This window comes from Myodes glareolus, chromosome X, assembly GCF_982192425.1.
Source record: "Myodes glareolus chromosome X, mMyoGla1.1, whole genome shotgun sequence".
NCBI classification, from domain to species: Eukaryota; Metazoa; Chordata; class Mammalia; order Rodentia; family Cricetidae; genus Myodes; species Myodes glareolus.
The window spans coordinates 39,054,611-39,079,318 of NC_142053.1; the positions used below are offsets into that span (position 1 = coordinate 39,054,611).

Genomic DNA, 24,708 nt, shown 5'->3' on the forward strand with positions numbered 1-24,708 from the left:
GTATGAAGGTTGCTGCGACATGATGAAGGGGACAGAGATGGGTTCATCGCTCTTGAGAACTTGTTAAGTGCGGTCCATAAAAGTTGGAGCAACTCTTTTGTCTCAAGGGAACACACTGAAGATGAGAACCAAGGTTCGACGAAGGCAACAGGCTGAGAGTTTGCCAGGACTGGGCCAACCAGACCTAAGTCTCCAAGTGTGAAAATGATGTACAGAGGGCAGGGCGGTGTCTCAGTGCATAAAGCACTTGCTACACAAGTGTGAGGATCAGAGCTCCTAACCCTAGAAACTCCTATAAATCCTGGGTGGGTGTAGAGGCCTCCCTATAACTAGTCTCCCAAGGTGGAAACAGGGCCTCCCCAGAGCAAGCTGGCTAGCAAGACTAGCCATATTGACAAACTTGGTTTACCAAGAAACCCTACCTTGATGAATAAGATAGAAGAGCCATAGATGATTTCCAGTATAAACCTCCTGCCTTGACATGGGCATACAAACACAAGCAAAAACATATGTACACACACACATAAAAAAATTATGTGACCACCCAAATTTACTTCCAAAGGCCTCAGACATGTCCTGCCCTCGCTGAGAAGCCTGGCATGGGTGGGGCTGTTTGAGGTGTCACTTGGCCTCTGAGAGCGCCTTACTAAGAAGTAAGGTCACCATCACCATCGCCACCACGTTCTGTACCATTGTGCAGAAAGCTTTGTGCCAATTGTCTCGTTTTTTTATCTTCCCAAGCTATGAGAAGGTCTTGGTATCATTCTCATTTTCAATGTGAGGAAAGTGAGTGGGGCATTTAGAGCCGGAGAGAAAGCAACTTGCTCGAGGTGGTTTTTCTATCAAGCTGGGGAATAAAACAGAATTCAAACCAATCAGACGGCTCAAGGACCTGCTCTCTGAAAAGAACATGACTCCTCCCACTTTCCAAAGGAGAAAACAGGCTCCACTGGGCTCACACAGCTGAGAAGCAAATTCCATACCACCCAGTTTCTCAGGGCCTGCCTGCCCAGGCCTGTCCTGTATGTCCTGACGCTTGTGACCAAGCCCCCCCCTCCCCGCCCCTGCTAGTCATTCGGGCCAAAACCTAGATCTCCACCTGCTTTTGCCGTTTAGCATCCCTGCACCCCCATCTAAGTCCCACATCAGCCCAGCTCCTTCCTTCCTTGGGACTTGGAAGGCTGGCCCCAGCTGTTCCTGGTTAAGAGCCTCCCTGAGGGTCAGAGAGACACTGATATGTATCAGTTAAGACTGGGACCTGGAGGAGCTCCTGTGACATCATTAGGAATTGGAGAGAGCTTGCTCCCCCTTGGGCTCTAGTCCTGTTTTCACACCAGAGCGGGCAGCCTTCCCCGGTTCTTTTGGCCTTATTGCTGCTGTGGAGCTGGCCAGATGGAAAGGCCCCTCCCTGTCCCTAGGGGTTAGGTTTCTAGGATTCTAGCCTTAGGGTAGCAGCTGTGTGGCCCTGGGCAAGTCACGTCAGCTCTCTAGTCTTTGGTTATCAGTTCTGTAAACTACCCAAGCAGGCTTCCTGGAGCTGGAGAGGTTGTAGAGAACTGGCCCTGTAAGACCCGGATGTGGCATTATTCTGTAAATCAGGAAGCTACACAGACAAAAGAAAATAATGCTGTTATTCACCTAGCACAAACTACCTTCAGAGGTGGATGGGAAAACAATTTATTTTAGGCCCACATTACCTTCCTCCCTCCTTCCCGCCCACTCCCCTCTTTCTGAAAAAGTTGTTGGGGCTAGCTTCTAATTTGGCTTTTTCTAACTATGCTCCCTAGAGCCCGAGTTTCCTTAGAAACGCTGCAGGGCCTGTCACAAAAAGCTGAGCTCCAGCCGCAAGTAGACCTCCTGGGCTTTCCACACAGACTGTGCTTGAAGAAGTTGAAGGGTCAGCTTAGCAGTGGAGTGACCCGGGCGTTCCTTCAGGGGCTGGTGCTCAGAGTGGCCTCAAGCTGGGTTTAATGGTCTCTTCCCAGCCGTCTGTCTCACAGTTCTTTCCTTCCTTGCTTGCTTTTTTGTTTTTTGCTTATCTGTCCACTCGTTTTTGGTTTGGGTTTTGTTTTCTGAGATGGAGTCTCCTGTAATCCAGGACGGCTTCCAACTCACTACGTAGCAGAAGCAGGCCTTGCTTGTTTCTCTGTCTTAATCCTTTTGAAAAAGAGCCCTGCATTTCCAGTTTGCACCCAAACCTGCAAGTTCCATATTCAGAGCAAAGAGAGAAAAGGACATACCCAAGGTCATACAATCTGCCAGGAGCAAGTATTACACCCCAGACATTCTGCTTCGGCTCTGGGGTGACTCCTCTCCCTCTCTCTCACTTTCTTTCTTTCTTTCTTTTTTTCTTTCTTTCTTTCTTTCTTTCTTTCTCTTTTCTTTGTATAAAAGAAAGCATTTAACTGAGGGCTGGCTTACAGTTTCAAAGGCTTAGTCCATTGTTGTCATGGCAGGGAGCATGGCAGCAGGCAGGTGTGGTGCTGGAGACATAGCTGAGAGCTACATCCTGATCCACAAGCAGAGGGGAGAGGGGAGGAGAGAGACAGAGAGAGACGGAGACCGGAGACAGCCTGGGCCTGGCATGGGCATATGCGCTTTTATCCCCTCCCACTCTCAATGTGTGCTTCCATCACTCCCATATAGTCTGTAATGAACAAAATGAGACCCAGGGAGGCCTGCATGAGGCCGTGTAACTGTGATGAGAGTGGTAAGGTATTGGGTCATCTTTTGAGACTGAGGTTTCCTATGTACTTCAGGCTGGCCTCAGACTTGGCCCTTCTGCCCTTGTCTCCCAAATACTGGAACAAGCTCTGCTCTAAGCCACATTTTTGTTTGCTGTTGCTGAGGGTCTTACTATGTAATCAAGATGGCCTACAATTCACTAGGTACCTCAGGTTGACCTTAAATTCATGGCAATCCTCCTGCCTCAGCCTCCAATATTGATAGTACAGGCAACCACTACTTAGATGTCTCAGTCTTTTTTCGGACTAGAAAAGGATGTGAACAAAACAGCAGGTGCATGCACAAACATGCGCACGGTGAGTTGAAGTGGTTCATCTAAACATGATAACAAAGTTGGTTCTTACTCCTTTGCAAAGCCAACTGGTTCCAGCTGGTCGTGAGTTGGGACCTCAGAAGGGGCTGGGCTATTTGCTCTTTGCTAGTTAACCCACGTCAGCAGTGAATTTTACTAACTCACTGGGCACTTCCTCAAATCAATAGTTGGGTACTCTTGGTCTCAGAAAAATAGAAATATGAAGATTTAGTAGCCACCGTTTCCTCTTGTCCATTCCTGCAACGCCCCCCCGCCCCATTGTTCATCACAGCTAGGAGCGGGAGGTGCTCCCTAAACCCTCACCCAGCCAACCCTGGCTCTGAGGCTGGCCCATCTCTTAACTTCTGTGTTTCTCTGTGAAACAGGAACTTAGCAAGCAGCCTAGGTCTGGTAGGATGGATGGTTGAGAAAACCCCAGTGGGCTGTGGCAAGGCTCTGAAGCTGAAAAACTGGTTTCTCTCCTAGCCAGTCCCAAGCATCTTTAGACCTTTTTACTTGTCAACACTATGTAGGGTCTAGTTTGGGCAGAGGGACCTTGACTTGGCAAGGTAGAAAGATGTTAGCTATGGAGACACACTAGACATGGGTCAGTGGGAACATGGGGCAGAAGTTCAGAGGGGGCACAGGTGATGTCAGGAGGAGGCAATAGTTCCAAAATACTCATCACCAAGGTTGTCTTTACTTTGATACGTTTTTTAAAAAAAGTCTCCCAGAGGGAACTGATGTAGGGTCATCCCCCATGTTCCATGAGTACTCCCTCTGTGTAGGTGATCTGTAATAAGCTTAGTCTGTCTGTCTGTCTGTCTGTCTGTCTGTCTGTCTGTCTCTCTCTCTCTCTCTCTCACACACACACACACACACACACACACATACACACACACACACACACACGAGACCCACATTATCAGCTAGTCTTCACAAAGGCTCATCATAAATATTGTTGCTTGCCCAAGGTCCTGCAAAATCAGGACCTTTTGAACTCAGTTCAGCCTGCCTCCTTTTCTGGGAGGTGTTCTCCTTATCCCTAGAACCCTCGAGAAGTGTCCCTACGGCCTGTGTCACTGCTCACAGGTGTTTGCCCTAGTAACCTCGGCACTGAGTTCTAGGCAGAGCAAGCCAGCCACACCTAGTCCTCCACAGTCAGGCCCTCCAATGAGTCATGAGCATGTTTTGTTCTGAGTGCCAGAGCCCCGCCTCCTCTGCAGAGAGCAACTGCCTGCCAGCAGGTGGTTTTTGTTTTCAAACCAAGACCTTCTCCTGAGTTCAGAACTTCAGATATGATTGTCTTTCTGATAGAAGCTCCCCAGTGTTCCTGAGCCGAAAGCCCTGTGTGCCTCTTGCACATGCTTTGGGTTAGGCACAGATGCAGGGCTTCCTACCCCTTGCTTCTTGACCTCCTCTTCGCGCCCGCTTGCAGTTACTTTCCTGCGTTCTGTCTGCCTCAGATTATGGGCCGGGCTGCTAAAGTTGTAGGCTTCACCTGGAAATCCCCAGGTATTTTCAAGGGATTACATAATCCTTGCTTAGCTATTTCTAGAGACAAAACTACTATTTAACCAGAACTGAATGAGTACCAGCTGAGTAGCCAAAATTCCTTCAAATTAATCCAAATGTCACATTTTCCTATTTCTCATCATCCCTCGCCTCATAGATGACATAGGTAGATGCCTACATGGCAGTTGTTGGGAATCAACATGCCTCAAAGACCTCCCCCAACTCTCTAGGCAAAATATGACAGATGTGTACTCCTTGGCATGATGAGAGGGGCCCCCTACCCATTTCCACTTAACCGGCCCTAGTCCACCTGATGGGACTTCCAATGCCTTCTTCATCCTGTCCCCGCCCATACGGGCCTGCTTCAAGGTGGCCTTGTGGCATCTAGTTCTGTACCCAGCCCAGCGTTGTCCCAGCCCAGAGCAAAAGCATGCCAAAAGCATGTCAAAAGGCTCCACAATACTGTCCACTCTCCTTGACAAAATTCTGTATTAGAAGCACCTCGACCAAATGCTTAATTGTGTGGCCCCAAGCAAAGACATTCCCCGTGCTTAGAACTCAGCTTCCATCAACACTAGTTGTTCAGGCTTGAGAGGTAAGTCCCTTAACCCCTCTGTCCCTTGACTTCTTGGACTAGGGGGCTGACCATGGTGCCTGGGTTGGAGGAGTGTCATAAAGCCAACAGGTTTGCACCTGAAGTGTAGGGAGGGTTGAGGGTAGGACATGAGATAAGAATCTTTGGGTGAATGGAGGTATTCCTTCAGTATCCAAACTCTTGGTATCTCAAAGCAGGGATGCTCCCATTCAGGGGCAGAAGGAATGGAACGCCACACATCTGCATCTGGAGCCCACCTGCCTTATCTATCCCGCCTATGACCTATCTCCATCAAAAGAGAATCTCGGCTGGGTGTGCTGGTGGGGGCCTGTTCTGTGTGGACACAGTCAACAAGGGCCTGGGGTCTTTGGCACTCCTACATCTACCACCTGACAGTTCATACTCATCTTTCTATAAGTAGTATAACCCCAAAGAACACACACACACACACACACAATTGTGTGCTAATCAAGGCTCCCTTACCCAGTTATTTATACTTTCTTCGAGGCCACACCTCCACAATAATCTGTTCCTGCCTCCACTAGTTCCTTGCTTCTCTGGAGAGTTGTAGTGGGACTGAAGACTTTGTGACTATCTAATGACATAGTGGGCAAAGAACAAGCACAGGGCAAATGAGTGTCTGCCACTTCACCTAGGACGGCAGCTCAAACTCTCGGGTGCAAGAGACTTTGACATCTGTTTATCTTGTACCTCCGCCAAGTGCCTAGCACTAAGCTATGGCCCCAGCAAACTCCTGGGTCCCACGTGTCAGCCCATTTTCAAGTTTCAAGTGGCCTTGTTCATGGAACTATTTCTCCCCAGGTCACTACTTTAGCTGAGGACTCTGTGTACCTGGAATGGGACACATAAAAGGCAAATATGGTGCAGTGGCCTATTAAACAAGCATTTAGGACCCATTAGCTTCCTGGAGCTTGACCCACTGGGACTCTAGCCAGGGTCACCGGCCAAAAGAAAGGCCAGAGGAAGGGAAGTCTGCTTGAGGGAGACCCAGAACCCCCAGAACACAGACTGGGGACTGGGTCCTATGCAAATCTGAAAGAAGAGAAGGGGAGGTGCTGAGAACGCTTGCTCTGCCTGTCTGGGGTCTGTCACCTCTCTGTATTCTGTCCCGAATGACCTCACCTCCCACTTCACCCCCACCCCTTTCCCAGGCCTCAGCAGCCCATTGCCCACCCGCCCACCCAAGTTCGCTGGCAGCCTTTGAAGGTTCTGCGGTTAGTGTGTGAGCTCTGCTCGTTGCTGGGGCTGGGCAAACAGGAAGTGGGCACATCCTGAGCACCGGCCAGGGACGCTGCATAGGCCCGGAAGGTTCCGTGAGATGTTCCCACCTTCAAGGCTCCTGGTCTTGTAAACTTCAGGTGTCCCTGGACAAAGCAGCCTCAGTCCCTCCCTATTCTAGACCCTGGACAGAATGGCCTCCCATCTGGGATCACAATGAAGCCCCACAGACTGGATATGTCTGTCCCCTTCCTAGCTTTCAGGCACCAAAACACTCTGCAAAGCCCGAGCCAGTCAACATCAACACTTGGTGCCCCTAGGCAGCCAGGGAAAGACGTTCAGACTGAAAAAACATAAGCCAGTAAAAAAAGGAATGGAGACGCAAATCTTTTCTTGAGTCAGCTTAGCAGTTGGGCTGGACTAGAGCCAGAGGAAATACGGCCTTATCTGGAGAGAGATGGACTTTGTCCTTCTTAGCTCACAGATGAATGAGCTGAAGGCGGTAGGGTCCAGGGAGGAAGTCACGAGAACATCTTGGGAGCTGGTGCAGGCCTGCTGAGGATTTCACAAGTTCCACAGACTCGAAAGCCTTGCAAAGGTGTGTCCTTTGAGTCTTTACGAGGGCCCATGAGGTTAGGAGCTAGAAGTTGAAGGCAGGGCATGAATCAGGTAACAAAGACTCCTCCTCACTGAAGAGGAATATTCAGTTTCACATTACTTTGAGGGATTATCTCCATTTTTAATTTTTTATTTTATTTTTGGTTTTTTGAGACAGGGTTTCTCTGTAGCTTTGGAGCCTGTCCTGAAACTAGCTCTTGTAGACCAGGTTGGCCTCGAACTCATAAAGATTTGCCTGCCTCTTCCTCCGAAGTGCTGAAATTAAAGGCGTGCGCCACCACCGCCTGGCTTCGAGGGGTTATTTCTTACTTGTTTTCTCCTACCTTCTCTGAGGAATTATTTGATTGTAAGAAAAAAATATGTCTTTGAGTTACGCATATTTCTTACCCCAGCAATCCCAAACTTTCTGGACATTTAACTTAATAATAAACTTAGAGATGTGACAAAATTTGACCTTAAGAACTTTCAATAAGTCCTTGTGTGTTTTTTTAATCAACCAAGACAAGATAATTATTGTGGATTCACACAACCAAATGCGAAGCAGCCCTTTAAAAAAAAAAAAACATGCAATTCTGGATGGGGGATGGCTCTTTGAGGAAATTGCTTGTTGTACCTGCTGGGTGAAGTGACATGCATTTGTAACTCCAGCACTGGATGGAGAAGGCAGAGACCTGGGGACCCTGGAAGTTCACTAGCCAGCCAGTCTAGCTGAAAACCATGAGCTCCAAGTTCAATGAGAGACCCTTTCTCAAAACTTAAGGTAGAGAGCAATAGAAGAAGACATCCAGCATTGATTTCTAACCTCCACATGTGAACACACAGGTAAGCACGCATCTCGAGTGTGCACATGTGCACACGCATGCACACACATAATCACATAGTTCCAGAATATTTCAGCCAGTCACGGTGGTGCACCCAGGATTCTGAGGCATGAGGATCACAAGTCACAAGCCGGCCTGGGATACAAGGCAAGACCCTGTGCATGAGAAAAATATAAATATATTTCACATGAAAAGCAAATGCGAACGGTTTGTAAAATGTGGTTTTTTTTTCATTTAAACATAGCTTTTTGAGGTATAATTGAACTTCAGTAAACTGTAAACCTTTAAAACAAAGTTTGATAAGCTTTAACACACATTCATAAAACTATTACTACAATCAAAATAGCATACGAATTCATCACCTCCAGAAAGTTCTATGTGTCCTTAGTGATCTGTCCCTCCCAACTCTCCAAGTCTCCCCAAACCAATGATCTGCCTCCTATATAGTATGATTTTTGTAAGAAGTAAACTTACATTTAAACAGGTGCTAGATGCTGAAGACAGTAAAGGATATTTCTCTAAGCAGTGTGGAAGCCGATTACGGAGACTTTTGAAGTTTCTTTTTATTGTTTATCTGTATTTGCTAAAGTGTATATAATGCATACCAGTTGCTTTGTAGTAAGCAGGAGTCATGGAAAGTATTTAAACATCTCCTGCAACTGCTCAAGGGTAGCACACTTACCTGGCGTATGTAAGCCATGGGTTAGGTCCCTAAGCGCGGCACATCAGCATCGTCATTATCATCATCATTGTCTGCCGCACATAAGTCACAAGATGGCTGTGGTGCACAGACATCTGATAAACACCTTTTGAACAGGGCACCTGTTCCTGACATGGCATTGCCTGGAAAGCTGTTTCTCAGCTGTTCTTGCTATCCGAGTTTGGGTGACAGCTGAGGGGTGCTGAGTGTAGGCACGCCTCATCTAGAATGAGAGCCCGATGTGTGCTGATAATGGGAATGTGGGTTGTTGCTGGCATGATGGCTGGACGAGTTTTGGATGCAGGGCTATTGAAGGTTGTGGTACCAAGAGCATCATGAAGGCAATGTTTGCAAGGGTGACACCGATAAGAATGATAGAAACAGTGGAAATGTTGGAAGAGATGGCAGCTTTATTGATCATGACTAAGGGGTGCTCAGAGCAGTGAGGATGGCAGACGGGATGACAGTTGTAGAAGTCATGGTTGTAGAGGTAGTGATTATCTGGTAGTGGTAGCAGTAGTGATGGCCATAGAGATAGTGGTCATAGGGGTGACCATAATGGTAATTATGATAGCAGTAATAACTTGGAATTTACAAATTGACTGGGGGCATTTGCTCAACAGGCAGAGAGATTGTTCACCTTCTGATATCCAAAGTATGGTCAGTGAGTACAGAGCCTCAATCATCCAGAGAGTAAAAGAACTGCTGGTGAATGGCATGAGACAACAGGATTGGGGCTTTTCTCTGACTGTTCAACTCAAGATCTGTCTGCATCAGAATCTCTGGAGACTGAAGCTGGGACTTCCTTCCTCCCTAGAGGCCAGCAGGGGCCATGATTGCTGTAAGAGCAGGTCACGTGGCAAGGTTTCCTGTATGCTGCTGCTGCTGCTGCTGCTCCTGCTGCTGCTGGGTGTCCATGGCCCGCACCCACAAGCTGCCACTGTAGCAGTAAGAGTGGCAGCCGGAGGCTCAGTCTATGCCGTGCCACCCAACCGGTGCTGGCGAGGCTGAGCAAGAGACCTTTTCATCTCAGCACCTTGGAGAACAGAGCAGGGGCGTCATCCCAGTAGAGGACCATGTTGCGTCGCAAACCTTCCAACGCCAGCGACAAGGAGCCCACTCAGAAGAAAAAGGTGAGGAGCATTTTTGAGGGCTCACTCCTTCCTGCCCTCCTCCACGCTCTCCACCAATCCCCTCCTAAACTCTTGCTAGGGGAAAGTTGAACCGAGACTGTGTATTGAGCTTGTAGACGAGGACCATTCCCCTAGAAAGCAACGGGATGGGCTCAACGGTCACTAGAGCAGTGAAAGTACGGAAGATACTTTTTAAACTCCGGCATAGAGAGCTATGAACAGAACTTTTAGAAGTCTAAAGTTATAGACTACAACCCTACAATAATGAGGCTGATAGCTTAAGGGCTAGAACCACAGACTTCAGTTTGAGAATTACAAAATACAGTGCCCAAGTTGAGTCCCAAGAGTGTACTTGGTTCTGTCTCCCCTACCCTGGGTCTGTGTCACTTCTGTTCAAGTATGTTGTCCTCGTGGGAGCCTTCTCATTCAAAGGGCTCCACTGGCCTACCCAGCCAAGGTGGTCCAGGCTCCCTACTTTTTGACAGGAGCCATGCCCCTGCCCACCAGGCGCATACCGACTACAGCTCCCCAGGCCAGTAAGGATGAGGCAATGGGTGCTTTTCAGACTCTGGAGTAGGGCCCACCAAAACGCAGAGGGATTCGGGAGGGTTATACGGGTTCTTTATGGGCAGGGAGAACATCTGAAAAATGTGAACTGGAGCTGACGACATGGTGAGTAGGAGTGAGAGCTGAGAAGAAAAATGTTGTTAGGGGAGGGAGATTTCAAAGACCAGGAAGGAAGGCAGCAGCTGTCATGGATGGCTGAGATGTTCATCTTCCTGTGACAGCAGTTAGACTAAAGGATTCTCGAAGACTCTGTTATACCCAGGTTTCTCTGATTGTGTGTATAGAGTTAATTTGATGGTAGGATTCTCTCAGGCAACCATCCAGTCTGGCCTATATGTCCAATGAGAGCCCGGGAATGTTCCAAAACAGGCCTCGATCCAAGCACCCAGGCCGTAGTCAGGGGCCCCCAGGACTCTCACTGTTCCCTACCAGTTTCCCCTGGGATTCAACTCAGGTACACTATGGGGGAGCCCCCTCGTCAGTTCCCAGGCAGAGGGAGACAGCTGAGAAACAGGTTCAGAGCACTGGGGTGTGCATCCTGTCCCATCTCTGAGGATCTGGGTGGCTGCCACTTTCGACTGTACTCCTCGCCACCTCAGCTGCTTCGCAAAGGTTGCAGTGGTAGTAGGTGGAGGAGGGGGAGATTTGTGAATCTTCACACAGGGCCCTGTCAACCCCCCAACCCCCCCTCCCTGCCTAAACTAGGCCCCAAAGGCCTGCCATTGGCTGCCACTCCTCAGGGCCAAGCCACTTCCCCTTGCTCTCTAGCTCATGAGGGAAACAGAGACTGCTGTGTAGACACTGGTAGGCCCCAAACCACAGGAGAATCAAGCTGGACGAAAGAGTCTGAGAAAGGGCTCACACTATGACACTGGGACCCTATGCTACCTCAGGTAGAGGTGCCTGAAGGCACACAGAACAAGAAATCCCTTTCCTCTCTCTTGGCTCCAATTACCCAGATACTGTGTTTGGAAGATGGGCCTCTGGGAATTCCTCCAGGCCTCTTCTAGAAAAATCTTAGATTCACATCCTTTGGGGAAGAGTAGTCAGTGCAAATTGCACCTTACTCCTGTCAGAGCCTATACCAGCCTCCGGGAGCCAAGATGAGCTTGCCTCTCCATACCCAAACCCCATAATATAAAAGTGCCCTTAGCACAACCAAACTTCCAAAAGATGTGGCGTCTTCCCAAGGCCAAGAGACAGCCAGCTCCATCTTTGACTGTCAGATGACTAAAGTCAAGTCCTTTCTCTTTGGCAACGGAGGTGGAAGGGAATGAACAAAGACAAAGGCAGCTTCTCCCACCCGTCCCATCTCCTGCTGCCAATGAGAACGGACTGGGGGGAGGGGCAAGGAAGTGGAGTTGGAATCCTGCCTTCTGCCCTAGGACCCTGGACAGTTCATTGACTTCTGGAGGGCTTCAGGTTCTCCATCTCTGGAAGAAAAGGTGAAGTCTGATCTCTAGAGGTGGGGATCACTGGAATAATTGTTGTGGAAGCACTCTGTGGGGGATACCCAGATAAGTGGGGATTAAGAGATAAGCCCAGCCAACAGAGGAGGAGGGAGGCCTTGAGGACAGAAGGTTCAGAACAATGTGCCTGCTATGGTTCATAAAGGGTGGAGGATGCTCCATAATGGGAAGGGTTGGCCCTTAGCTGCCCTGTGGACACATGTGCAATCTTCAAGTTCGCACTACATTTCCTTTGCTAGTATCTCCCATCAAATGTCAGTGTCAGGGCCTAAGGAATAGAGAGGATTTTGTTCTGGACTTGTCTCCCCTAAAGACAGCACTTCTCCAATGAACCCCTATTTTCTAGTCTCCCTCCAGGGGAAATGGAAAGGGATCTAGGCTCATGTCCAAGTGCTGGGCTGTTGCCTACTTCCAGTCTCGTTCTCATATCTTCCCCGCTACCAGAACACTGTTCCCCATGTCACACTTCTAGAACGACACCCCAACAACACATGCTTTGTAGTCTCACACTACAGGTTGAGCAGCCTTATCGTGAAAATCTGAAATGCCCCAAACTCTGAAAGATTTTGAAGGTCAGCATGATGCCACAAGTAGAACATTCCATACCTGACCTAACAGGTCACAGTCACAACACAGGTACACTGTAAGTGTTATATAAAATTTCCTTCAACTATACATATAAGGAATATGTGAAATTCAAGTTTAGATGTCCCATTGCCAAAATACCTCATTCTATATATGAAAATGTTATATTTTTTTAATACTGGAGGGGCTAACAGTGTAGCTCAGTCACTAGAGTGCTTATCTAACACTTAGGAAGCTCTCGGTCGGTTGGATCGCCGGCACCACATAAACTGAATATGGTAGCCACTGATGTAATCAGTAGTCAATATTGATTTAAGAGGTAAAGGCATCATCCCCTACCCCTTGAATATTGGTCATCCTCTGCTACATAGCAGCTTAGAGGCCAGCCAGGGCTACACAAGGCACTATCTCAAAAAAAAAAAATCGGAAATGTGGAACCCTTTTGGTCCTAGGCATTTCAGATAAATGACACTCAACTGGTGTCTCTCCACTGTCCTCAGGGGCATGGCTAACAAGGACCTTCCATGGATTTTCTGCTTTGCTTCCCAGAACAGCTATGAACATAACCACCGTTACATCACCTCGGATGACTCCTAGCTTCTCACTCTCATTCAGCCATTTCCCAGGTCCAAGTGGAGGAACATTCCATCTCCTGCCTGAGCCCATTCCTCCACAACTGCCCGCACCTGCTCTCCTGGTGGCGCCAGACGAACAGCATCTGGAGTCGGTCCTGTGCTAGGTCCATTTCTAGGTGTGGGAATGACTGTCCTGGCTGTGGGGTGGCACAGACGCAATAACACACAGGGCCTTCCAGTGTCAAGTCCCAGGGCCTGGGTTTAGGAGTGCGCTGTTCTTGGGTCTCCACTATAAGTCATGGGACTCCGCTTGGAGAAATGATGCTCTGCATCTCCGTTTCATTCGCTGAGAGGTGGGGATGTAATATGGACTTGGTCATGCTGCAGTAGGCTGACGCATGGGAAGAACCCGGCAAGCTATTGGGCGTGTGGGTACTGGTTAACCTTTCCTTGATGGTTTCACATACACACAGAGGCTAGGGCCTAGATCACTGAAGTAGCTTAGCGGGCCATTTTGGGGAGATACAGGGAAGGTGAGCCATCTCGGGTAGTGTGAAGCTATGAGGGGTGATCAGAGGAGAATTTCTGTAGGGGTGCTGCATTGGAAATTGGAGTAGAAACCACTTTTATGGTGAGTTTCCATGAAGTGGATTTCCCCAGGTAGGCAGCACTCAGCTCAAGAAATACACCATTTCTGAAATTTCAGAAGTTTCTCTCACAACCCTACCTATCACCACATACCCTCTTCCCCAAAACCACTTTCCTGACTTCCAATAGCGTAAATGAGTCCCTCTATGATTTGAACTTGTTGGAGGAAGAATTATGTGCCATGCTTTTGGGGGAAGCCGACCAGCTTTCATCAACTGTGTGTTGGTGAAATTTATTCACATTTTTGGAATAGAGTATTGCTGAGACAGCCGCACTGCTGATTACTGTCCTCTTGCACGACTCGGACAGAATTAACCCATTCTGAAGTTGATGGGCATTTATCTTGTCTCTAGGTAAACCAAAATCTAAAGAGTTCTTTCTGGCACTTGCTAGAAGTAGAGAGTGTGTTAGTTAGGTGGGGAAATGTCCAGGTTAAGAGGATGCCGATGAGGCTGAGCGTGGTGGCGCACATCATTGATCCCAGCACTTGGGAGGCAGAGGTAGGTAGATCTCTGTGCATTCAAGGCCAACCTGATCTACACAGTGAGTTCCAGGACAGTCGGCACTGCTAGGTAGAGAAACCCTGACTCAAAACAAACAAACAAACAAAAAGTTTGCAGATGGGTCATACAAAAGGCTAAACATAAACCTGCAGCATTCTAGAAGAGACAGATGTGCCAGATGTTCCCAGTTGCTGGATGGGTACTCGATTCATCTTGACAACAGCTCAGTGCAGTAGAGGCTTTTGTCTTCATTGTACTAATGAGGAAACAACAGCACAGAGAAAATAGTAACTTACACAGCTGGTCAGTGGCAGAAAAGAAGAAACTGAGGTTTGAAAGGTTAAATAAGTCATCTGACGCCACGCGTACCAGAGTCATACCAGAGTTGAACTTAGCAACGCCCAATGCCCAAAGTATAGCTGTTTCCAAGACGCCCACATGCTCTCCTTAGACTTGAAAAAGAGGCCACCAGTACATGGTACTTCCTCCTTTCCTGCACAACTCCCAGCCAGGCTTCGTCCCAACGGGAGGACAGATAATTTTTAAAAAACAAAAATGAGCTCATGGATTTCAACTTATCTTTGGGCCATTCCAGGGTAAGCAAAAGTCAGCCAGGATATTTGCGGCTGCCCCTGAGGATGGAGGAAGGCCTGGTAAATGACCACTTTAGCTGACTCTTGCCGCTGACCACCTGAAGAACATGTGCCTATACTGTTTGTTTATCTGGACTAAGGACTGGCCAGATGGGTTCAAGCCCTAGAATTATCTCCATGGCCCTTTTGGGTTGTCCCTCCTGCTTTGGGCTTAAGCTAAGACAGAGGGGCCATCACAGGCGCCTGGGAGTCGAAGGCCTCTCCTCCCAGCTTCCCAGTCTGCTAATTAATAACAGGAAAGGGCCCAGAGAAAGAGGTGCCATTAGAGAAGGCCCACCAATGAGCTTACTCTTCCTTAACAAAGCCAACTTTCCCACCCCACCTCTGCTCTCTGGCTTGCTTTCCAGCCTCACCAGTCCCTGGGGCTTCAGGGGCGACTCTTGGCCTCCTCTGGAGATTAGGTTAAGCAGTTGTAGAGGGAAGGCCACAATAGGCCCCATCAGCCTATAAATAGCAACCTAGCCTGCTCTCCTTGGGCCCAAGCCAGCCTGGTGCCCACCCTCTCTCTGTTCCCTCTTTTCCATGCAATAAGAGGGGGAAGTTATCCAGGCAGCTGTATCCTACCATACAAGGAAAGGAAATAGATGGAAAGGAGAGGAGAGAGGGGAAAGCAAGAAAAGGAGGAAAGAAGGGGGGGTTGCTAAGGACGGAGGAGATGCATGGGAAGCATGGAAATCACCCCATGGTCAGATAACCCTCTCTGTGGATCTACTCACAGCCCCCTATTTCCAGGCCTCTAAGGTATCACAAAGCAAACTTACCTACGGGGGCTCCAGACACCCATCCGGCCCCGGATGAAGCCGGTTTCTGCTTGGTCTGACTGCTGACCTAGTTTCTGGTCAACTACCTCTAGGAATATGTGACCCCGAAACCCAGTTGCTGATTCAACTTTGGTCAAGACCCAGAAAACATAGCAGACAGCTGCAGCACAGTCGCTGGGAGCCAGGACAAATTGCGCTTGAGGGGCAAGGGCTATCGTCCCCTGCTCTGGGGGGGTTGTCACTGGACACACCCCCATTTGGTAGGAAGAAGGATGTGAAACCTTCGGCTTTAGTGGGGGTTTCGAGCGCTGGTTCCTCAAGCTCTTATCTCGGGTGTCTGAAGTCTGTCCCCGCTCTATCTGTCTGGCCATCTGTGAACCCTGGTTCCTGTGTGTGTCTTCTGATCTTGTCTGTTTATCATGACACAGGCTCAGCCTCAACTCTCTATGTCTACAGCTACCCCTGTTACCTGTCTGGTCCTGTTTTCAGGCCAATAGCTCTGCATGTACACATGGATAAGTTAAAGATCACTTCCTGAAGATGGTCTCAGCAACACAAACAATTGGCCCTGCCTGGAAGGCCAAACTCTGGCAAAGGTTGACACTGGCCAGCTTCTCACATCAGTGGCCAAGGTTTAAAGCTGAGATGAATCAAGAGAAAATGGTGGCTTTCTTGAACTGAATTAGTTCCCATCGTTTATGAGCCAAATCTATAGGTACTTTCTGTAAGCCTCTGCTGTGGTTTTTCTAGAAAGTGTCGTGCCAGGCATCTGGGGGGATTGTCTTTCTGTTCCTGGCACATGAGTTCATCAGGCTATAGGCTTGGATATGTTTGTGCCTGTCACCTGGCTCAGCGCACACCAGAGGATGGAGGCCAAAGAAATGCTTTTAGGAGGCACTTCCTCCCGGTTCATTTACAACATTTTCCTATATGCTGAAGTGTACACTGATGCTCTCATGCCAGAGTGCTGAACCAAACTTCGGGTGCTGGTGGGAATTAGGGCTTAGCGGGGTTCCACTGAGATATGGGGTGCCTGAGGCCAGAAGTCCTTTGTTCTGTGGCCAGGGATAGAATGAAGAACAATGCATCTTGTCCCTTCACCTCAGGGTTTATGTTGTCCTGTCCAGCCCTGCCGTGGGTGTACGCGCCCAGAAGGGAGACAAGATGTACCCTTGGGCGGTCATTTTAGCACCAATGATTACAGACAGCATTTCTGCTTCTTCCAGCTCTCACTTCAGCGCTCCAGCAGCTTCAAGGATTTTGCCAAATCCAAGCCCAGCTCCCCTGTTGTGAGCGAGAAGGAATTTAACCTGGATGATAATGTGAGTTTCCCAGATTCTTGGCGTATATTGAGTAGGGGAAGTGGGGGTGGCAGGGTGTAGGGGAAATAGGAGGAATTAGTGTCACTGGGCCAAAGCTTCCTTAACATAGAAGAGCCAGTTCTCCACGGCACCAAGTTTCTGGGCCCCAACATTCTACTTGCATTAATTACACATTAGAAAGCAAATTAATAACAAATTAATTCATCTGAGAACAGGACTGGGCCTGATGAGAAAGGGAATGGGGGATGGGCTCTCAATCCTACCACATCCACCCACTTCAGCATCCTGAAGACTTCTTTGTACACCAAGATCTGGATCCAAGCCAGTTTTACCATGGCCCCTGAACCTCTTCCTTTGTCATCCCAGATTCCAGAAGATGACTCCGGTGTTCTTACCCCAGAGGATTCTGGAAAGAGTGGCAAAAAGTTGGGAAAGAAGTGGAGGGCTGTCATTTCCCGAACCATGAACAGGAAGATGGGCAAGATGATGGTGAAGGCCCTGTCAGAGGAGATGGTGAGGCTTGGAATCCAAGGGCGGGGTGAGGGCTAAGGAGGCCATTCTGGCAGTGAAGCAAGCATGAACACGTGGATAAACACTACTTAGACGTACCGGTGCTGCTCAGTGCAAACAGGATGATCACAAGGAAGCGGTGGCAGGAGGTGGGGCACTAACACCAGTTACAGGCAGCAGGAGGCTGGGCTAGTTTGAGGAAAGATGAAAGTCTGGGCAACAGATCCTTTCTGTAAAGACAGGCATAGAGTGATGGCAGCTGAAAGGAAGATGAACTCTCCTGAGCCATATGTATTCAGTCCAAAGCTCTGATTGCAAGACGCCCCTGGGATTGACTAAAAAGGCCTGATTCTCGGAAAATAGAAAACCACCGCTGCTCCTCCATTTACCGTGTGGTAACATCCCGATAAGCCCTAAATTCAAACCGCCAGGAGTCAAGAATACATACCCCAACCTACTGCCCACTGCTAAGCTTAGCAGCACAGCACTATGTAGAGCGTCATCCGCTTCCCCTCACGGCTTTGTGGCTGATGGAGAGCTATGATGCTGTTGCTACCCAGCAACAGCAGAGAGGCTCACACTACATAGTGCCAGCCTGGGCAAAGATCCAAATTCAAGATTTAAAGGGTGCTTCCCACTGAATGGTGTCACTTTTGTAACCATCAGAAAGTCAAAAAGATTGTGGGACTGAAGAGATGGCACAGTGATTAAGATCCTGTACTGTTCTTTCAGAGAACAAAGGATGGGTTCCCAGCAACCAATGGTGGGTGACTTAAAACTACCTATAGTTCCAGCTCCAAAGTATCCAGTGCCCTCTCCTGGACTCCGAAGGCACTTGCACTGACATGCATATACCCCCATATCACCCCTACCCATACATATGCACATAATTTTAAAAATAAAATAGATCTGTACAAAAAGAAAGAAATAGATTGGTTGAACCTTCATTAACTCAGAGGCTGGAGAGAAAATGGAGGTTGCTACCTTCAGCCCCAGGAGGAAGGTGACACAGAGAGCTATGGTGACAGGCACAGCCCCCGCACTTAGGGCACTCAGAGGGCTGCTTATGCTTGTGGCTCTTACAGGAGGCATACTGAAGACTGGAGCCAGCTCAACTAGCTTGTGAGGGCAGTTGGTTAACTGTCATGGATTTCACAAGCCAGTTGTTAAATAGAAGTATTATTAGAAACCTACTTCTAGAGACTAACAGAAGTCAGTGGTCAAGTACTTGCCCAACATGTGCAAAGCCCTGGGTTTGATCACCAACTCTACCAAACACACACACACACACACACACACACACACACACACGAGAAAGAGAGAGAAAGAGAGAGAGAGAGAAAGAGAGAGAGAGAGAGAGAGAGAGAGAGAGAGAACTTTAAATCAAATATGTCCTGTTAAAAACAAAGGTTGTCCTAATTAGTTACTATTACTGAAATGAAACACTATGACCAAAGCAAGTTGGGAAGGAAAGGGTTTATTTGGCTTATACTTCCACACCACATTTCATCATTCAAGGAAGTCAGGACAGGAACTCAAGCAGGGCAGGAACCTGGAGGCAGGAGCTGATGCATAGGCCATAAAGGAGTGCTTCTTACTGGCTCACTCCTCATGGCTTGCTCAGTCTGCTTTTTTACAGAACCCAGGACCACCAGCCCAGGAATGGCACCTCCCACAATAAATTGGGCCATCCCCCATCTATCAATGATTAAGAAATTACCCTACAGTCCAATCTTATGGAGGCATTTTCCCAATTGTGGCCGCCTCTCTCAGATGATTTTAGATTGTGTCAAGTTGACGTAACACTAGCCAGGACAAAGGTGATGCCAAAAATTTACAAAATACATCATCTCCTAATTCCAGCACAACCTGTTATTCTGACCCATGTTGCTGATGTGTGTGTATAGGATCTCCATAATGGAAATAACCTAGATATCTCTTCTGACGGCTCATCCAGGGACACACAATGGAGCCCAGATGTTGACCATTGATAGGGAACATTCATAAAATAGGAATTGGCAAATCATCCAGTCCTCTACTTGAAGAGAAGCAGCTGCTAAACAACCCCATGCTCAGATGCACTGAGCGGAGATGGGAGGGAGCTCTGGAGCCAGGCAACTTGGTTGTCATTTCTCACAGGCCTTGGCAAAGTTATCTATCTTGAAACTCAGGCCAACCATAGCACTTAACTTCAAGTGCTACTGTGAGGATGGAATGAAGTGGCAGGCCAGTCTGGCACTCAAGAATGTGGGCAGTTGTTCTCAGACAAAATTGTCTGCCTGACTGGGTCACGGCAACAGCCCCAGGTCCAAGCTTAGTCATAGCAACAACTTCAAGCCCAAGTTTAGTCACTCCGGTCTCATCTTCACATCCACCAACACTAGTAACTGACAAATATGTCCACCCAGTGCCCTGGGGGCTTCTTCCTTTGATATAGGAGAACTGGGTCTGCCATCCTCATTTTTACAAAAAAAGGAGACTAAGATTCTGAATGTGGTCACTGAGCCTACAGGTAACAAAACTGATCTGAACCAAGCTCATGCCCAGTCTCCCTGCACGGGGGACTGGCCTGTATCACCACAGCAAGGCTTCTCAGAACTTCCAACACTCTTCCTATAGGGAGACACACTGGAGGAGGGTTCAGCCTCCCCAACATCTCCAGACTGCAGCCTGGACAGTCCGGGACCAGAGAAGATGGGCCTAGCCTTTTCTGAACAGGAGGAGCGCGAACTGCCAACACTCAGCCGCCAGACATCCACAGGTGAGTAGGGGAAGGGAGTGGCCAACTGCCAAATCTGGAGAAAAGGACCAGACTGGGGCAGTGCCAGGGCCTTTTCTGGGAAAGAGTTGAAAGAGAAATGACTATGTGCCTTCTACTTACTGGAACCTTCTCGATCCACTTCACAGTAAATCTTCATCACAACCTGGTAGGGCTGTACTGTTATCCCCACTTTGCTGATGTGGAAACTGAGGCTCAAGGAAGTGAAGTCATTTTCCAAGTGGCCCAGTTTTGAACTCAGATCTGCTTTGCAGGGGCTTCCACTTGCTGTCTTATGCCTGGAAAGGCCCACAAGTAGAGGAAGAACTTCATGATGCTCTTGAACCAATCTGTCCTTAGACATCCAAGGGAACCTATAGGCTACAGCCCCTTGAGTATTTGAAGCATCCCACCTTAAGTCCAGAGATAGACTTTCCAGTTCAGAAGAGTCAGCTTCTTGGACCTCAGATCTTTGTTTACTGAGCTTATGGCACCATTGAATACTTTTTCGAAGTTCAGGGGCTAGATCAGAGGTGTCTTGCCTGAACAAGTCCCTCAGGCTCAGTCCACTTTTGTCACCCTTTCTCTGGCTCCGCAGATGTCTCTCTCTGTCTCCCACTGAAATCCACTAAAAATGCCAGTCATTCTGCCCTTCTCAGGTACAAAGAGTATGCCTGCATTTTCATAAGACCTTGTTACGAAACGTTAAGTCTTATAAAATAAAGTTAAAGGATCTGCAAGTTATTTCTTCCTGTGTGGAAGGATCACTATAGTGGGAATGAGATCTGGAGTGTGGTAGACCAGGTGGCACCAAGTATAAGTGGCAGGGGGAGGGGTCACTTCGCCTACCTGGCCTCCCATTCCTCACCTGTTCAGTAAGGTGTTGACCCTGCTTTCTTTAGTCTCTATAAAGCCAACTCTCCAGTTATCACCTCTTTATTGTCTGAAGCCCTCGAGGTAAAAAGCTATGCTTCACCAGATTTGCTGAGGGGATGGATCTGAACCGCTTCTGCACTTCCTGCAAGAGTGCAGCTTCGGTCACTGGGTTGTTTCTTTGGGAGCTCTCTGTAGTGCCCCTACTAGGCCCTGCCCATCCCAGCTGCCTTGGGACAAAGATATGCTTCCTCTCTGTCCATCTTCTGCAGGCAGTGAACTCTGTAGCCCTGGCCCAGGCTCTGGAAGCTTCATGGAAGAGTCACCTGCTCTCCCATACATGGGGCCTTTCTGTGGGCGTGCTCGAGTCCACACTGACTTCACTCCCAGCCCTTATGACCACGACTCACTGAAACTGCAGGTAAATTTGGCATCTGGGTCCCTCCAGAGTCTGGCAGGCTTCAGCCATAAAGAAAGAAAACAAATTAGAGCCAAAGTATGAAAAGGATCAGCAGAGACCAAGTGCCCCTCTCCCCGCTCTCTTCTGCTCTTCTTCCCTCCAGAAAGGAGATGTGATTCAGATCATAGAAAAGCCGCCTGTGGGCACATGGCTGGGCCTTCTCAATGGCAAGCTGGGCTCTTTCAAATTCATCTATGTGGACGTGCTGCCCGAGGAGGCTGTGGGGCCTGTGCGCCCCAGCCGCCGACAGAGCAAAGGCAAGAGGCCCAAGCCCAAGACTCTGCATGAACTGCTGGAGCGCATTGGCCTGGAGGTTTGTTTTGGACTTGCATTAGTGGCTGGGAGTAAAGGAGGCAAGCTTGTCACTGGGATGGGGGCCAAGAGGGCAGCTGCCACGTGTAAGGGAAAGGTTTCAGGCAAGGGTGACTTATAAAGGAGACTACTGATGGCCTGTCTCTGCCCCCAGGAGCACACATCGACCCTGCTGCTCAATGGCTACCAGACACTGGAAGACTTCAAAGAGCTGCGGGAGACACACCTCAATGAGTTGAACATCGTGGACCCACAGCACCGGGCCAAGTTGCTCACAGCTGCAGAGCTGCTGCTGGACTATGACAGTGAGTGGCATTGCTAGGGGTTGGCATAGGTTCTCACTGGCATTCAAGACCCTGTACTCGGACCATGCTCTGCCCCAGAGCTCCCCTTTGCAGTAGGAAGGCACTTTTCCACACTTGAATTAGTGTTTCCAGGGGAATTTGTTGGGGGGGGGCTCATAGGGGTAATCAGGCCCATCCCCCTTTGGATCAGAGGGGATATTAAGGCCAGAGAAGACAAGGCATTTGCATGAAGCTGTCTAATAGTCCCAGAGTCCAGGTGCAGGTTGCATGGTTTCAGCTCAGTGCTGGAGATAACTGTTTGAGCTCTTGGGCCAGGGAACACTCCCACTTTCTATGCTGGAAGTAGGGAGAGAAGCAGAGGTGATGGAGGGGGTCAGAAGAGCTGACTGCCTACAGGAGACTGCCCAGAGGTCCCAGTCCATGAGGGGGCCCCAAGGGCTTCTAAAAACACCCTACTATCCCACCACCCCCCACCTCCACCCTCAACCATCTTAGGACCCAGTCCCTCTGTTCCATCTTCATTCCCAGCAGCTGGCAGTGAAGAGGCCGAAGAAGGTGCTGAGAGCAGCCAGGAGCCCGTGTTGCATACAGTGTCGGAACCCAAGGTGGACATCCCACGTGACTCTGGCTGCTTTGAGGGCTCAGAGAGTGGGCGTGATGAGGCAGAGCTGACCAGCACAGAGGAGCAGCTGCAGGGTCTCTCTCTGGCCGGGGCACCTTGAAGTGAAGATGGTAAAGGCCAAGGCTGAACCCTGGCTGCAGAGACTGCGGGGATGGGTGTGGCCTTCCATAATGGCTCAGGCAGGACCAAAGGACTGGTGCAGAATCTGGCCCTGCTTCACCAGGGAAGCTTATGGCTGAAGGCCCTGCCAGGGTGCTACAGGCTCAGATAGAGAGTATAAGGGACTGCCGAAAAGCATACCCCACTCCTGAACCCTCTCCCTCCACCAGTGACTGACAGTATGGCCCCTTCTGGCACCTCCCATTTTCCCACTATGGCCATGCAAGTGGGGCACCAAGGGACCTAACCATGCCACATGACCAAGGTCCCCCAAACCTTCTGCCACACTGCCACACTGCCACACTGCTTCTAAGAATACCAAACCACTGTTTCAAACCAATCTAATAGCTCTTGGGAAGCTGGCTATTTCAAAAGACCTCAGTTGGATATAGGTAAATCCAGAATTTCTTAAATGAGGCTACACATACTCATTCCCACTGTCCTTCTCAACATTTTAGAGGTCTGACCACTAAATCACCATGACACTTGAACTATATGCCTGCCCTTCTTTTGGCTTCAGCCTGGTCAAGATTCAAATGGGTCATTTTGAGGGCCCACCAGGCTGATAGTCTGCACCTTTAAATATGTGCTCTCCAGCTGCACACCATCCAGGACACCAGTGGACTTTTTGAGGAGGCTGGAGGGGCCCCAGGCTTTCCAATAAAATAGCTCCTCCTTCTCATCCACGTCATATCCTCCCAAGTGGCTCAAACTCAATGGCACCTTCTCCCAGCTTAAAACAATGCCCACATCACATATGTGTCCCCAATCTGCTCCTTGGCCCCTTCAAATAAGATTTCCCACAGGCTGACTGAAGATGGTTACACCCAGCTTCCAATGACACAACTTCCTCTTTGCAAGCCAGATGCAGGTATGGGCCCAGATATGGTCATTTCTGTGGATCTTTATAAGCAAAAGCCTTTTGCTTGACACTGGAGGCTCCACTATACCCAACATTGCTCTGCTAAAGGTTTTAGTACCATAGCTCCAAAGGGTGGTGGGGAGATCACTGCATCTATTAAAGGGCTACCCCCTTGACTTCAGTAGCAAGAGTAGCCCTTCCTGATACAGGATCATCCATGCCTATCACAGGTAGGATTACCTGCTTAATAAGTGGGCATGCTTCTGATCTACTACCAGAAACTTTCATAAAATCTAGTTTGGGTGAAGCAGTTGAATTACTGTAAATAGGGGATATCGGGGAAAGAAGTTGGTAGTAATAAATAGAAATAAAACTTAATTACAGTCTCCCATTTTCTTTCCTATGGAGAGAGAGTTGGGGGAGGGATAGAAAGGTCTTTAAAGCTGATCTCAGCAAAATAGCCATTCATTGTCCTTTCAGGTCCATCTTTCTCTTTCCTGGGGTTGCAAGAATCCTTAACTCTGCTAACCTAACCCTCCATCTAAAGCTCCAGCTGGTTCCATCCTTCCAAACATCCCCACTGAGAACAGGGCTCAGATGCCCATATCCACAGGCTTTTCTGGGGTCTGAGAGCTGGCCAAGGAAGAGCTACTTCCCTTGTCTTATAATCCCATCAACAAGAGCCTTTTAAAACTCTACACTGGGGAGCTTGAAAGGGTACAAAAGTAGGACAACTGGGATTCGCAGGGCTTTTCAGCTGAAGCCCTCCTCCCATACACACTAAAATGTCATGATCTCCTGGGAAGTGACATGGTGATAAGAGACCCTGGGCTTCCTTTGTGCAGCATTAGCTGTAGGGAGGGTCAATTAGAGTGAGATATGCTACTAGGGTAAGCATGGGGGGGGCTTCCAGGCTGTCCTAGGGACTCTGGGTATCAGAAAGCTATGAGCATTATCTCCACCCAAGAAATAAGTGCCCTGAGAACAGCTGATTAATTGCTACCATTACTGAGCATTTTGTGTATTGAGGTCGGTATCATCATTCTGATCATGATCATCATCCAGTTTATAGAAGAAGCAAGCTGAGAGGTCAGAGAGGGTAATTG

The 24,708-nt window shown here is 48.8% G+C and overlaps 1 protein-coding gene across 2 annotated transcripts; it reads left to right on the forward strand.

Annotated features, from left to right (window-relative positions):
- The first annotated feature begins 9,395 nt into the window (after nucleotides 1-9,395).
- On the forward strand, nucleotides 9,396-23,980 carry Sash3 (SAM and SH3 domain containing 3). Of its 2 annotated transcripts, none has more exons than XM_048439269.3 (8): nucleotides 9,396-9,658; nucleotides 16,646-16,741; nucleotides 17,108-17,254; nucleotides 19,871-20,012; nucleotides 21,155-21,303; nucleotides 21,446-21,655; nucleotides 21,809-21,959; nucleotides 22,488-23,980. In XM_048439269.3, the coding sequence occupies exons 1-8, from the start codon at nucleotides 9,602-9,604 to the stop codon at nucleotides 22,679-22,681; spliced, it is 1,146 nt and encodes a 381-aa protein (XP_048295226.1). In that variant the 5' UTR covers nucleotides 9,396-9,601; the 3' UTR covers nucleotides 22,682-23,980. The 2 variants fall into 2 exon arrangements, with proteins under 2 accessions (XP_048295226.1, XP_048295227.1); XM_048439270.3 differs by having other exon boundaries at nucleotides 9,397-9,658; nucleotides 22,491-23,980.
- The last annotated feature ends 728 nt before the right edge of the window (nucleotides 23,981-24,708 follow it).